The sequence below is a fragment of the Engraulis encrasicolus genome, chromosome 1 (genome assembly GCF_034702125.1).
Source record: "Engraulis encrasicolus isolate BLACKSEA-1 chromosome 1, IST_EnEncr_1.0, whole genome shotgun sequence".
Taxonomy (NCBI): domain Eukaryota; kingdom Metazoa; phylum Chordata; class Actinopteri; order Clupeiformes; family Engraulidae; genus Engraulis; species Engraulis encrasicolus.
The window spans coordinates 56,923,513-56,940,053 of record NC_085857.1 but is presented as its reverse complement, the minus strand read 5'-3'; the positions used below and the strand labels follow the sequence as shown (position 1 = coordinate 56,940,053).

Genomic DNA, 16,541 nt, shown 5'->3' with positions numbered 1-16,541 from the left:
TTGACGAGCCAACGTCCGGCAGCAGTGGCTGAGTGTGTAACTTAACTTAACTTTTGTAGGCTACTATCGTCCGAGTGTCTCCAGATTGTGATTATTTATTCATTTATTCAAAGACGATAGCAGTTTACAGACGCTGCTGGTTGCATGGATATTGTGGTGGTTTTCCCTCCTAATTGTATTTTATGACATTGTAAAAACCTTTACTCCTGTTGTCTGTCGTTCCTGAATCGTGGTCTAAATTTCACCTCTTACAATAGTGTCCAGTCCAGTGAATGATCCTGCATCCATGGCTAATTGGATAAAGCATACTAAGTGGACATGAAAGAAATGCGAAATTAAAACAACAGCGTGTCAATGCAAGCACTTTATTTATCACATGTGAAACGAGAAGGCAGAAAGTGCAATTAGTTAATAAATGAAACAGTGTACAGGTCAGTGCTGGTAAAAAAAGAGTTTTAATGACTTGCACAAAGTTGATGCTCGTTTGGTGAACTTCAAAACCTGCGCTGTATTCAATAAAAGCTGGGCATAACGCACATAAAGGACTGAAAATGAAAATTTATCAAATCCCAGGAAAAGACAAATAAAACCGTATCCCGGGAATCCTGGGAAATAAGTGATTCAAATTCGCAGTTGGCCTATTGAAATTTGTCCTCAAATTGCACCAAATATGGGTGGTAATCCCCTATATGTGGTACATATTCTATGTTGTAGCCTACTTCAGTTGTTGGTACCCAGACTTGCATTTTTGTCGAGTAATGTCCATTTGAACCTCACGTGAAAGTAACGGGGATTGTGCTGCATTTGGTGGATGGAGCTGATATTACGCACATAATTCCACTGAATAAACATCCAACTGCGACCCAAACGGTAACTTGTCGTGGTAGTCTATGTCGAATATGCCTTAATTTGGCTGTTTGCTATTCGCCTCTGGCATCATCCGAGCATGTGTAGTGCGAGACGCCATTATGACCGTTGCGCGTAAATATTTGCAAGAAGATGGGGCCGTCAAACACAGTAGGCTATGGATACATATTTAACGACTTTAATGAAGATGTCATGTAGACTGTTTGATGGCCCCTTCCATAGGACAGCATCCATCCATCTATCCATCCCTTCCTCATCTTTACGCGCAAAGGTAATAATAGCCATTACTTTTCTTGTAGACGTTGCGCGTAATATTTTATTCATTATCGACTTATTTCAAGCAGCATTCCACTGTCCACTCTGCGTGGCCCTGTTGAAAGGGTTGCCTTGTCTATGCGGGAATGGGAATTGTCTATGCGACTTCCACTGAACACGGCAGGTCATTTGCATGACAAGACTTCATGCCCATTAGCGAACACTTTCTTTGTTCTCAACAACTTCCCATTAAGAAATGTGTATTCTGAATGTGTTTGTCACCGTTTTCAGCAAGCCTGGCGTCGCCATGAGGACCTGATGTTTTCCACAGAAAACATGCATGGTTGCCACCACTTAAAAAGGTGCTTGGAGAGGAGGCAAAACTGGTACAATTTAGGCTGCATTAAAGCATACACGTTAACTTTCACGTTGTGCGATGGATGGAGACAAGTTTGGAATCGCTCCCTCTCTCTCCCTCTCTCGCTCACACACACACACGCGACATAATTCTCTGCACTCTTTGCAAGACTCTACTGTCACTTGACTCGTCTTATTGGATACCAGCCACACTAGTAAGCTAGATAGCCAATAGTTTCGATTGTGCTGCTTGGACTGGAGGTATTTAAACTGCTAAAATTTAGGCTGCATTAAAGCATCCGCATGTTTCAACTTTCACATTGTGCGATGGGTGGAGACAACTTGGGAATCGCTGTAAGTTAGAGATTTTTTTAAAACATAGGCTGGCAAGATGTAAATGACCTGCACTGCTTGAAAAAGACGATCGACTTTGTGCCTCAGGCATCTTAAATACTAAAAACTAATAGGCGGATGGCGAGTGGATTCGGTTTTGGAAATTGGAGAAAAAACATTAGGGCGGGTGGATGGCGGGTGGATTAGAAATTCTAAGAAGCGGTTGCGGATGAAATAATACATCAACCGCGCACCTCTAGGCCTACTCCACACGTAGGTATATTTCAGACCTACAGAAGACCGTAGCTAGAAGCATTCATCTAAAAAGTTACCGGAAAGTCAGAAAACTCGCTGCATGACAACCAAATGTGCTCAGTAGACGCACGCTGCCCTGATTCAAAGCGACAAGGCTGTGCTTGGTCCCGCCTCTCTGCCTGCAGCTGGGGCTACTCAAATACTGTTCCAGAAATGTAGGAGTAGAGGAGTAGAAAGTAACATAGGCCTACAGATATTTGTCAAAAATGTAACGGAGTAAAGTAACGGCGTAAAAGTGAAAAAAAGCTTCTCAAATATTGTTCCAGAAATGTAAGGAGTAGAAAGTAGGCCTAGATAATTGTCAAAAAATGTAACGGCATAAACGTAAAAAACCGACAACATACCAGTTAAAATGAGTAGGCCTAAGTACATTTTATTTATGAAGCACATCTAAAAACAGCAAAAAAACAGCTGATTTACATGTTTAAATCAACAAAAAACAAAATTGACCAAAATGAGCGTTAACAGCTGATTTACATATTTAAATACACAAAACCCGTGAAAATGAGCATATTTAAATACACAAAACCCGTGAAAATGAGCGTTAAAAAGCTGATTTACATGTCTAATATAGGCAGGCTGAAGGGACGTTTAGTTCAAACCTAAGGATTTTTAGTTCAATTTTAAGGACGTTTCGTAGGCTTTTGCGGTAGACGGAACGTCCTCGATGAAAGATCCCCTGCCTTATACGAATGGTCCAACGTTTTGTTCGAATGGTCCCCTCTCATGAATCCATTCGACGAAAAGACCTGTACCCGTCCAAAGGAGTCCATGGTCCATTGTCCGAATGGGCCCACAGCTCCACAGGTCAGGCAAACTAGCAAGAGACTGGGTAGCTGGAGGGTTAGGTGGCTCATCCACGGAGAGGTCCAGACGCTCATCTTCCACCCATCTTCCAACAGGGTTGCTTCGTATCCCAATGTTACAGTGGCTACTATGCTCTTGTCACACATGAGGAAATCTAGGCTACGAAGTTCTACACACATTACACACCAGTGATGGCCGGTTCACACACAGCAAACAAGTGTACAACTAGGAGGAGTAGCAAACTGAACAGGGGTAGTAGTCCCACTGCTAGTGAGGTGATTATAGTGTCTCTTATCAGATGTTACGCAGGGCCGTGGAGTGGGATGAGAGCGATCTGGAGTGAGAGAGAGAGACAGAGAGAGAGAACGCAAGAGCAGCCTTCACATCGAGGGGGAGCCATAGCAACCAGACTTGAAGAATTGACACTTATCTTGGGGCGTGCGTCCTCGGCCCCCATCCGTCAAGGCAGCAATGTCCGATGTTGGTCGCGGACGTGATCTGGGCTCCGCTTCCGCGTTCCGCCCAAACACCGAGCCGCCTGGTTCTGATCCTTGTGCATCATCCATCTCACGGTCCTAGTTGCCCCCGGTTACCGGCCACGGGCATCCCACTGCTTGCAGCTGCCTCTCACCGTTTTCCTCCGGTCCCTCTCTTGCTTCCTCTGCAGTCTCTTCCTCCAGGCGTCTTCCCCGAGTGAAGGCACCCAGAGTATTAAAGTGATGGTTCGGAGTAGATTCACCCTAATGCCATTTGAACCGTGCCACCCATCTAGTAGTCCACCCGAAGTGTTTTCTGGCTTGGGCTTACGTCAACAGAGTTAGCGAGTTTTTCAATGTTTATTCTGAATAGCTTGTCACAAGCCCCCATGGATCCGGACACTATCTCCAAACTTACCCCACAAACATCACGTCATGACACTAAACTTCTACAGTAGTACAAAAATGGGCTGTACTCACAAAACGAAGCAATTATAAATTTGCATATAGTCCAGAAGTTTATTATCAACACAAGGCGAATAGCTTTTCTTCTGCTAAAACTGCGCCGGCGTTACTTCTGTCATCTGAGACTGGCCCGTAAAAGTCCTCAATGAAGCTCATAATAATGCACAATGAACAGTGAAATCAGCATCAGTATTGATAACGAAAATCCTTGTCTAATTGATAGTAGGTAACATTTGAAATATATTTTAGGTGTTGCCTTGAAAATATAAGCCTTAATCACAATTCAGTGAAAACTTTTTTTAATACTCTCGTCTGGAACTTTGTTGAGGACTTTTACGGGCTAGTCTCAGATGACTGAAGTAACGCTGGCACAGTTTTAGCAGCAGAAAAGCTATTCGGCTTGTGTTGATAATAATAAACTTCTAGACTATATGCACATTTCCAAATGCTTTGTTTGTGAGTACAGACCATATCTGTACTACTGTAGAAGTTTGGGTGTCGTGACATGTGATTTTTGTGGGGTAAGTTTGGAGATAGTGTCCGGGATCGATGAGGGCTTGTGACAAGCTATCTGGAATAAACATTGAATAACTCGCTAACTCTGTTGATGTAAGCCCAAACCAGAAAACACTTGGACTACTAGATGGTTGTCACGGTTCATATGGCATTAGGGTGAATCTACTCCGAACCATTGCTTTAAATACACTGGCCTACTCCAATTGCACCAATCATCCACCTGCAGTCAATTAACACGCTCACTGCTAGTTATGTCTTGTTTACTTTCTGTCAGTCTCGTCCTTGTCCGTCAACAAAAAGTTTCCCCTAGGGAACCAGCAATTATTTTTTTCGTTCCCTCTCCACCAGTCATTGTCACCCCCGTGACATCTATACATAAAATCATGTAGATATGGTTTGAGGCAGTTTTATCTACATTGTCACACTATGTTATCTGCTTTATGTTAGTGTTTCCATTTCATATGAAATAACCATTAGGAGATGTTTTTCCATTAGAAGTTTTTCAGGAAGTTTAAAGAAAATATCTTTCTTGTCAATTTTTCAACATTATTCAAATCTATGATAAAATTTCAGGGATAATGACTATCCTCTGCTCAATGTTCAAAAAAACGTCACACTGTAGGACATTCATGTAACACTCAAAGACAGAAATGTATGATTGAGCCAGAAAAAATAGTAACATGTTTATTTTGTCTGTTGATCATATGTAATGTTATAGTAAATATGAACATACACGTATACGCTTATAAATTACCTAATCACTTAATGATGCATAGTCATGCAGTCATTAAGTATCACCTGTAGAGCTCATAACAGGGCCTTCTGAATGGTAGACAAATTGTGAAAGTTACGGGCGGGGGCACCTTTAGCATTCCAAAAGTATGGTCCAGGGCTGAGCAGGGTGTCCCAGTGAGGGACAACAAATTCGTAAATGGTATCTGAAGTGGGATGGCTTGCCATAATGCCATTTGAACACTAGTTACGAGTGAAGCAAACTTAAGTCTCTTTTCCATAGGGTTCCGCGTTCTGGTGCGGGCTTTATAAATATTCATGAGAGTCGGCGGGGGGCTAACGGTACTGGTTTGGCCCGCGTTTCCATCTAGCAGAGTTCGGTACAGTAGCCTAGGTACAGTTGAGCAGTCGCAGTCGCCCTGAGTGGGCACGTGAGTAATGACCAGGCTTTCGCGCCATGGTAAATAACACAGGAAAATGAGTCCTCCTCCAAACGATACCAGTTACTCACTGCCCATTACATTAGTCTTGTGATTGTAGGCAATTGGATATTGAGGTTGGACTGTATTTTAGCCGTGGTAACTGTATAGCCTACTATAATTCCCTCCGTTGCATATTGCCAAAGTGCATTTGCAATTCGGAAGCAAATACTTGGATAGCAGACATTCCGTCATCCAAAACTACTTTCGGTGAGATGTTTACCATAGCCTACTTTCACAGCGTGAACACTTCTAATGCGCTCTGTCCTCTTGTTGATGTTTACCATACTTTCACAGCGGCATATTCAGTTGCATATTGGTCGCCCCGTTTCCCTTCTGTTGCAGCGCATCCAATTGAGTTCAAACTACTTCCAATCCATTGCAGTGTTCATGCTCTGTTGCCATACTTATTAAAAGCATAAAGACAGTCGTGATTTGTAGAGGCTCGCGAATGAGGAAGCAATCCGTAAACCACACGGCCAGAAAAAAATACCTTAAGTTTATTAACACAGAACAAAAGCAACCTGTCCTACGGAGACCTCGCGTATGAAAAGATGTGCAATGAAAAGGAATGAATTTAATGCTAGCCAACTGATTAGTGTGCATTGTGAATACTTTTTTTGCATGGTGCGCGTGTTCATAGCCTACTGTATTTCTCCCGTGAAAGCGCGAGGAGGCGTGGAGCTTCATGAAAAAATCAACATTTTTTGTTTGTTTGTTTTTCAATCAGACGATAAATGCCAGCAGCACAAAAATAATTCCTTGACAACTCCTTGGCCAGACTGGAGTTACTTTAAAGAACATGATAATTGCTTGACCAACTATGTCTAGTTTACTGTAAAAACTGCCGACAGAAAAGTGATGTTGATTTTTAAAGTGCGTGGGTGGGGATAGGTGTTTGCACATGCCGGTAAATCCTAACACAGGCAACATGTAGCCTAGTGGAACTCAGCTCCGCACGCCTCGAACCACGTCTTTCGCGATTCTATAATCGCCCCTGTTTGAGCCCTGTTTGAGCTGATGATGGGTGTGTATGGGTGGAGTAAATGCAAAAAGAAAACGAAACCACGCCCCAGCAGTGCGCAGCCCCGTTCTAACAGGGCTAGTCGAAAAGGGGCTTTAGTGGAGCATCCTGGATGGGACAAGTAGGGTGGCGGTTAAATACTACAAAGGATGATGGCGTGTGAACTGTGAGGGTCAGAAGAGAAGGCAATGTCATGACTTGTGGGTGGGTATGCTCTGACTGTCACAGCATTGAGCCTGAAGAGTGTAGTGACCAGAGCTTTTTTGGTATCTCAAGCTGGACAGAACACACACACCTCTTGAGCTCACTACAGTACACTTCCTTCTTCTCTATACTGCTGTTCTGTATCTCACTAATTTCCTTGACTGTTCTATTGTGGTTTCAAAGTACCATTAATGTAATTCCATTAGACAGTCTCTAAAATCCACAGCAAGTATTTACCAACAATGCATTAATGTATAACTTCAAAAGACCAATAAAGAAATGAGTAATTAGAGTAAACTATATTTATCTCATTAAACTGTATGTCTGAACTGTATCTCATTAACATATGCATAGTTCGGCCCCTTTGCTGGGAGGAATTTGAAAAAATGGCCCTCGTTGAAATGTAATCGAATACCCCTGCTGTACAGTGTCTCTGTATACATACGTATACATACGTATGCATATGTATACATATATGTCTGATTACACTAGTTCAAGTTCAAATGAGCATTTCATATGATCCAGTTATTACAAAAATCTTGCTTTCATTTTAGAATGATCACATCATGATCATAATTTTCTCTCTCTCTCTCTCTCTCTCTCTCTCTCTCTCTCTCTCTCTCTCTCTCTCTCTCTCTCTCTCTCTCTCTCTCTCTCTCTCAGTACCCACCACTGTGCAGGAATCAGACTGAAAGCAGATGCAAGGAAATGTAAGTCTTCATGTTTCATTCTCTAATGGAATTCTTTTCACTGCTTTTCGTGTGTGTGTGTGTGTGTGTGTGTGTGTGTGTGTGTGTGTGTGTGTGTGTGTGTGTGTGTGTGTGTGTGTGTGTGTGTGTGTGTGTGTGTGTGTGTGTGTGTGTGTGACCGTAAGTGTGTGCTTGTGTTTATGGGGTTCTTGCGTGACTGGACAAGTGGTTTTCAAACAGTTCTTGTTATTATTGCCTTCCGTTTTGCCAGGACGTCAGTAACTTAACAGTAACTAATAATGTATTGACTAATTGAAAAATGTCCTTACGGTGTCCTAATTAGGGATGTACTGAATCCTGATCTTTAAGGTTCTGCTGAATACGGAATACACTGTATGCTCGTTTATGCTGTGTCATGGCCTTGCATTGTCATATTTGTAATGATATGCACTGCATTGACCCTGCTAAATAAACTACAAATATTTTTTTACTATTTTATTTTTTAACACATTCAATACCAGCCGTTTTTTGGAATTTTAGCTGTAGACTCCCAGCCAATTTCATCATTTTTTGTCATTTTTGAACAGCCACCGAATAGTTTGTCTTAAACCTACAGACACATGTCAGGGCTTGTTCGAAAGTTGTTTGTCTCAGCTGACTGTGTATTTTTACGGTTTCTAGCTTATTCCATTCCGAGGTTATTCCACTTTGAGTGAGCACTGCTTTAGGTAGAAATAGCGTTTATCACCATTCGAACTGAGACACAGCCTTTTTTGTCACGGGTGCGCTCTTTGACTCTCCGAGTTTAAATTGCGGGTTTAGATGCATTTTCACGCCCAAAGAACAACTCCAGTAGCTTCCAAGTTAACTATTTCGATGCAAAAATCACCTGGTCAGGCTACTGTTCAGAGCCACATCATCTGAAATGCTAGCTAGCTAATGTCACTTGACTGGCAGTTTTCGTTCTGTAGATACTGTGAAAATACATCTGCTGATGCGACTGGACACATCGTCAGTGATGTTCCTGAAATCATTGGGTGTTTCGGGTCTTTCAACATCATACACCCTCATCCAGGCGACCCAGCCGGGGGTGATCAGTCCCCAGCTTGTGTACAGTTGGCTAACTAACTACCACGACTCCATGGCTCGCCTCTCTTAAGCCATAGCCATCTTGAGGCCCTCTCTGCCGCTTCGGTGGTGTTGCGGATGGCTCTCCTCTTCTGGTGTCCGACGATGCCTAAGCCTCCAAGTGCATTGGCCAAGGACCTAGCTGCAAAGCCTCTGCAGCCTACCTCAATTGGGAGGCACTTAGCCCTCCACCCTGATTGCTGGCAGTCACTGACCAGTCCTGAGTACTTGGAAAGCTTCCTTTCAAAGGCTTCTTCCAGGCGGTCTTCCCACGGGACTGTTAGCTCCAGCATGATGACTTGTTTGGTGGCATTTGACACAAGTACAACATCAGGGCGAAGGGTGGTGGCTGCGATGTGGCTCGGGAACTTGAGTTGCTTTTCCAGGTCCACTAGCAGCTGCCAGTCCCTTGCAGAGGTCAGAATTCCTGCTGGTGCTCTTCCGGATGGGGCAACTGGTTCTCCAGCCTTAACAAAGGCGATGGCTTTCTTGGGGGGGTGGAACTGCTTTGCCCATGCCAGTCCTGTGCTGATGGCTTCAGCGATGGTCTTCAGGACTTGGTCGTGCCTCCACCGGTACCGCCCTTCTCCTAGCGCTGTGGAACAGCTGCTTAGGACGTGTTCTAAGGTGCCTCTCTTAGAACACAAAGGGCAAGCTGGTGACTCTGCTAAGCCCCAAGTGTGCAAGTTTGATGGGCTGGGCAGCACGTCGTATACAGCCTGGACAAGGAATTTGATGCGGTGAGGCTCCGCTCTCCAGATGTCAGTCCAGGTCACTTTCCTCTCTAACGCATTCTCCCATCTCGTCCAGGCCCCCTGCTGTCTCATGCCCACCGACTTGCAAGATCTGATTTCCTCTTCTGCTGCCCTCACCTCTTCTTGGACCAAGCGCCGCCTCTCCTTCCCACTGGGGTTCACTTGCGGAGTTGGAAAGGATCCCAGGCCTGCTCTGCCTCGTGTCACCACCAGGGCCCTGTGCCGCAGCCTAGCTTCAGCCATTTGAACAGCCTCTTCTGCCTTCCACTTCCTGCCAGTTCTCACCTGGATTCCAGCATTGGCCACCTTTGGATCGCTGGAGTCTCTGTACAGCACCACTTCTCTTGCTCGTGTTACCTTGATTTCCTCCTCCAAGGATTTGAAGGGCAATTGCAGTTTGTTACTGCGCCCGTAGAGTGCGATGCTGCTCAGGCTCTTCGGTAACCCCAGCCATCTCCGTAGGTGGCTGCTTACTTTCCTCTCCAATGTCTCCACTGTGGTCAATGGGATGGCATAGACAAGGAGAGGCCACAGCCATGCTGATAGACCCATGCTTTGTATTTACCAGGGAGGCCAGATTTATCCACAGATTTCAGCCAGCCATCTAGCTCAGCACAAGCTGTCTGAATAGATGCTTTGTCTTTGAGGGAGCTGTCAAAGACCTTACCAAGACTCTTGACTGGCTTTTCTGTGATTGATGGAATGAGCTGCGTCACCACACCTGTATGCTCCACACAGCCTGTCATCCCTGATATTCCACCTTTCTGTACAGACGTGTCGACGTAGGTGTTCCTTGCTAGGTAGGTGCACAGCCTCCTGGAGATAGCGCTGAAGAAGATCTTCGATTCGATGCAGAGGAGAGAGATGATGCGGAACTGGTCAAGCTGGGTGGAATTTTCCTCCTTTGGGATCCAGACCCCTTCAGCCGTTCGCCATTGCTGTGGGATCTTCCCCTTCCTCCAGAAGACCCGCAGGATTTTCCACAGCCGCAGCAAGAGCTTGGGACAGTTCTTATACACCTTGTATGAGGTGCCGCTCGGTCCTGGAGCAGAGCAAGCTCTGGCTTTATGGACGACTTCCTTGGTTTCCCTCAGCTTCAACTCTGACATGTCGAACTGAAACGTTGGCGCGGGAGGATCAATGAGGATGTCACAGTCTCCAAGTTCCAGCTCTTTACCGGGGTCGCAGAACATCTCCGCGAGGTGTTGATCGATGTCTTCTTTGGAGGAGGCCAGCTTTCCACTGCGCTTCTGGCCAAGGAGATCTTTGGTGAACTTGAAGGGGTTGGCGATGAAGGCCGCACGCTTACGAGCCCTCTCGCGCCGCCGCCTTCGATGCCACTCTGCCCGGCGGAGAACCCTTATCCTCTTCCGGTGGATGGCCATCAGCTGGGATAGACCAAGGCGCTCCTCATCTCCTGCCTCCTTGTACTGGGACTTCAGCACTTTCATCTCCCACCTTAACAGATGGATCTTCTCTGCCCTGTGGTTCTTTATGTAGGGTGTTCCAGGAGCTTTCTTCTCCTCCTCACCAAACCGCTCAGCTGCCATCGTGACAATGATAGTTGTCATGGCTTGCAGCTTCCGGTCCGCCTCTCCCTTGGATATGGGGCACCTAAGCAGGGCTTGAAAACGAAATTATTTTTCAAACGTTCCGTTCCGAACGGTTCAGGCAAGTTTCAGTTTAACGTTTTCGTTCCTGCAATCGTTCCCCCACAAAAATATCGTTCCTGAACCGGTTCGGAACGAAAAATAACGTTCGTTCTTAACGTTCCTGCAGTGTTTAACGGCCATATTAAGTCTATTTTCGTGGACTTTATCTTAGAATAGACGTACTCATTATTTCCCCTTGATTTACACAGCTATTCTCAAAAATAATAACACACCCAAAAACACTCAGATGGGCTATCCATCCTGGCAGATTTAACCGGATGCCTATAATTCTTATCAAAAGTAGCCTATGCCAGCCCAGTAGCGGTGGGTGGATGTTGATTAGGGAGGCACAATACAGAATAGCCAGAGAGAGTTTAAAAAAATAGCCAGAGAGAGTTCCTAAAAAAATCTCTGGAATAGCGCAGGTCAACGTCAGCATAATAAGAGTTGTCGATAGGCATGGATTTATGTTTCTTGCCTAGCTCTATTTAATAGGCCATGATGAGGTTTGCAGCAAGTGAAACGTGTAAGTAAAAGGGACACAGTTTGCTCCACAAAAAAATCCCAAACTGTTTTGAGATGTGCACGATGCAAGGGGTCACTAGTTCTAGAGAAGGGACAGGTTGCATAGTCTGAAACCTCGGATATGCTCTCAGATATCGGCTACCAACCATTCCAGTGCAAGTCCATCACCACAAAACCGGAGACCTTTTGCTTGCCTAACAGACAAGCGTCACAAAATAGCAAGAGTTTCCACGTAGTCCATCCCATCAGCCCAGCCCTCTGCACGACAGAAGAGAATAATAACTTTAACAACAAATGCGCTGTCTTTCTCTATCCCTGCTTGTTGTCACACGCGACCTTGTATTCGTGATGACAGCCAGCTAGCCAGCTAGCGTTTGTCCATCTGCCACGAATGACTTTATCCCGCATTGACCACAACACCAGATAAATACGCCCTTGATTACAGCACATAAAACACCAGCTCTCACCTCTCTTCTCTACAACCGACAGTGGGATATGCTGCGCACAACAAAAGCACTTCAGTAACTTTACCACAACATAATTTGCCATAACCGCATTGAACATCGAGGCACTCGGCGGTGCCATTACAAGTAGTAAGCTAAACATGACTTACCCACCAGTTGCCTCTCGAGAGCACTCTGCGAATTAGGTTCATCAAATCGCCTATCCAATTCCTTTGCAAATCATTGACTGCATGGTCCAAATACTCTGTCCCTGTAGGAATCCCAACACCGATCTCAAGACATGTTCTCTTTTGCTCTCCATGGTGTCAATATAAAACTCTGTACTGTCCGTGAATGAGACTGAAGAACAGCGCGGGTAAAGTGTCATTTCTCTTACAAAAACTTATTTGATATTGGTGGTCAAAAACTTTAGGGCGGGTTTATTAGAGTCAACTTCCAATCACTACGAGAAAGCCAGGAGAACAGAGACAGTTTAGTTCTAGTTTCCTATCAAAATCTCTGAGGAGAAGCACATCCTAAATTTACCCAGGAAGTTTCTCCATACAATGCACAGTCGCACTCTGATTGGCCAATGCTCCTCAATATTTTATCAATCGGCGGCAAGAGCTCAAGTGAAGCAAAATGCTGTTGCTGTATGCATGTTTCCCCTCATACACGTCAGTATCCGAACTAAAAGACTGCTCGTCGCCATGGTTACTCCTCAAACAAAATCGTGCACTTGTATGAAATATAGAGAACGAAAAAAAAACCGTTATTAACCGGTTTGTGGATTTCAGAATAACGTTTTTGTTCCGGAACACTTGAAGACCATTTCGGTTTCGTTTCCGTTTCCGTTCCTTGTAAAATTCCATAAAATTTCGTTCGTTTTCGGTTTTCGTTTTCGTTCCTTGAACCGGTTCGGAGCCCTGCACCTAAGTCACGCCCTCTACTTCCTGGTTCATGGGGCAGAGGGAGTCAAAAAATGATTACTGGGCTTGAAAATGAGTGATTTTTGGATTTGTGGTGCATAGGTGGAGGTCCAAGGTTTGGATTGGTGTAAAAAAACACTAATTTTCAAGCCCAGTAATTATTTTTTTACTCCCCATGAACCAGGAAGTAGAGGGTGTGACTTAGGTGCCCCATACTCCAGGATTTGGTCCACGTCATCGTCGAACTGCTTCCACAGTAGACGTGCCAAAGTACTCACCCAAAATTAAGTTACTTCCTGCTGTGTTGCATGCTGTTTTTCATTACAACCTTCCATTTTACACCTACACGTATCTTGATGGCAGCCAAATTCATTATCCTTCCATCATATGTTTAGGAACAGGCTAGCTAGCAAGGCACTGACAGGATATGTTTTGATTCTCTAGGAAGCAACTTGAGACGTGACGTGACGTGATCCGGAAGTGGTTTGATTCGCTATAATAAAACTCAAATACTGTGTGCAATAAATGCACAGATGATGAAATGTCCAGATTCTGACTTCGTAGGACTTTTGATATGTAGGTGTTTCCATGATCTATGTCAGTTCTGTTAATTACATTATTACGAAAATCACACAGAATGTGCATTAGAATGCGTAGATTCAGAATCCATTTTAAAAAAACGTAAAACGTAATTTAATGCATTGGTCAGGGCCACTAGTTCCGCCACCTGAGCACCTCCATATATTTCCAGAGTGCTATAGAGTCTAGAGTTTTATGTGGATTAATGATTTGATAAGTGTATGTTTATGTGAAGTATTTCAACTTCAAAAGGGGGACTGAAGGTATCTGAATATCGCCCCCAATCTGATACATTATATTTCGATGTCCATGCATCGTTTTATCCGTGAAGGAACAACTCTCTCTTAGTTTGTAAGAGGCAATAAAGGTTCATTTCCCAATAGGCATCCAGGGGATAGTTATGAATCACTAGTGTTGATTGCCATTGGCTAAAACTACCATTGTATGTGATATCATTCCATGTGACCTCACTTCCTGTGAGGTTTTTTTTAATCTACATACTTGCTTTGTTCTGGTCTCTTCCGCCTTTACCTGTCCTATACTGTTCACACCTTGGAGAGGGGGTGAGGAGGCCTGTGGACAGGACTTTGTGCCTAATATAACAATATTTCCATGGATATGAAAACATACTAATTCCGCTCTGAGATGAAAAACAAGATTTGATGAGAACTAGTCTTTTCCGGTATTTTATGGCTGAAATTCTATCACTGGTCAAAAATGACCCGCGGACACCACAGGTGTATGCAGGTTTCGAACACAACACAAGGATTAAACATAGACAAAAACTTCTTATCAACATTGACAACATAATCACGTTGCTCTTACACATGCAGTAGGACTGAAGTTCAGTTGCCTTGTACTAATTATGTCCTAACTTCTATTAATTGTCCTAAACATGATTGAAAAAGTGGAACCCATATTGACTGCACTCTTCTCTCACACGTTGACTTCACTGGCCACTGACTCAGTTACTATCAGGATCACTTAACATTTTGTGAATTTGGCAGTTCCATTTTTTTGGAGGTGCAATGATGCAGTGCTTATTTAATAGAGCATGTGGCGTAGTTCACTCACACTCCACTAGAATGTGTGTTGAACTTGGAACTGTGGAAGACACCAGCAGGCATAAAGGTTTTTTCACTAGTTTACATCCTGGAATTTGGACAAGCATGTGTGCATACATTTTTGATACGAGCAAGAAAGCAAATTTCTACTGGAAGACAGGTGAATGTAAAATAAATAAAAGAGCGTGCCAAATCTCTTTGTGTTGAATCCCACCGAAAGGCAGTGGAGTGTTTTTTGTTTTGGTTTGGTTTGGTTTGGTTCATTTATGGATATAGGAAGACAGTGGGTATCCAAGGGATTACATGTGAAAGTGTAAAATACTTATTTCCAACATGGTCCCTGGTGTAATGTTTATTTTTAGAGGTGCAATGATGCAGTGATTAATTAACACCCAGGTAAAAAAACACATACTATGCTCAAAGTGTTTTTGTTTTTGACGACTGTACTTATTGCAAATAATACTATTTTCAGCTATTTAAAGTGTGCTTCATTACACCATTAGTGTGCTGGAGCACTACTAAAGCAGTACGTCAGCACACTTGCAGCACAAGGACGCTACTAAATAGGCGCCGCTTTTGGACAACTTTAAGTGCACTACAACCCTACTTTTAAAATTATGATCCAAACACACTTTCCATTAATTCTTATGGAATTAGGAGTGTGTTGCAGTACACTTTTATCACATTTTATTGTTGTGTACAGGTGAAGCAAAACATCACTGAAGCTGATCGAATGTGTGTGTGCGTGCATGCGTGCGCGTGTGCGTGTGCATGTGTGCATGCGTGCGCGTTTCATCTGACACCTTCTTTGGTCTGCAGATGCCTGTGATGTCACTCTGGACCCAAACACAGCACACAGCTGGCTGTCTCTCTCTGAGGGGAACAGAAAGGTGACAAGTGAGGGCAAGCAGCAGCCGTATCCTGACCACCCAGACAGATTTGACTGCTGGGAGCAGGTGTTGTGTAGAGAGGGCCTGTCTGGACACTGCTACTGGGAGGTTGAGTGGAGTAATGGGGCTGATATAGCTGTGGCCTATAAAAGCACCAAGAGGAAAGGGGAGGGTCGTGATGTCATAATGGGACAGAATGCAAAGTCTTGGAAACTCTCCTGCTCTAATGATGGCAGTTACTCTGTCTGGTGCAATAATAAACAAACTACCATACCCGCCCACTCCGGAAAAGTACCTGTCCCATTCATCACCTCTGGAAGAGTAGGAGTCTACCTAGACTGGCCAGCCGGCACTCTGTCCTTCTACAGCGTCTCCTCTGACACACTCACCCACCTGCACACGTTCCACTCCACATTCACAGAGCCCCTCTATCCTGGGTTTGGGGTTTATCTTGGGTCCTCAGTGTCCCTGTGCCAGATCACATGACCTCCTCATGCCGCACGTCTTCCTCCCCTTTCATGCCACACACACACACACACACACACACACACACACACACACACACACACACACACACACACACACACACACACACACACACACACACACACACACACACACACACACACACACACACACACCACATCATCATTGGTGCCATTAGAGTGGTGTCTCAGAACACTCTAGAATGCTCTACAGCTCTACAGCAGTGGTTCTCAAACTTTATCAGCAGGAACCCCCTTCAGCTTCCAAATGCCGAAATATATGTACTGAGAGGTTAGTGACTTGTGGGTCATTCCACGCCAAATCAACAAGAGCCCGCGCACTTAGGTCTCAAAAAATTCTGAAAATATTACTGAGTGTACCCATGGTACTTAAGAGAAACACTGTAAATTTATTTGAATGTAAGATGTATACTCTCCATGTTACAGCCAATTTTACTGGGGGAGGGGGGTGCCCATTTTGTTCACACTCTTTTTTTTGTCAAAGTTCACAAGCCCGTAGCTCAATAACAAAATTACAAAAGAAAACATCACATAAGACAAGTCTCATTGGC

At 44.3% G+C, this 16,541-nt stretch overlaps 1 protein-coding gene across 1 annotated transcript in view; it reads left to right on the top strand.

Moving 5' to 3' along the window:
• The window catches only part of LOC134455555 (NACHT, LRR and PYD domains-containing protein 3-like), a 44,276-nt gene extending 28,177 nt beyond the window's left edge, over positions 1-16,099 (top strand). Inside the window, exons 9-10 of the mRNA XM_063206695.1 lie at positions 7,494-7,540; positions 15,414-16,099. Coding sequence (XP_063062765.1) covers positions 7,494-7,540; positions 15,414-15,970 — 604 coding nt within the window. The 3' untranslated portion in view covers positions 15,971-16,099. The remainder of the gene's footprint in view (positions 1-7,493; positions 7,541-15,413) is intronic.
• Positions 16,100-16,541: the final 442 nt, after the last annotated feature.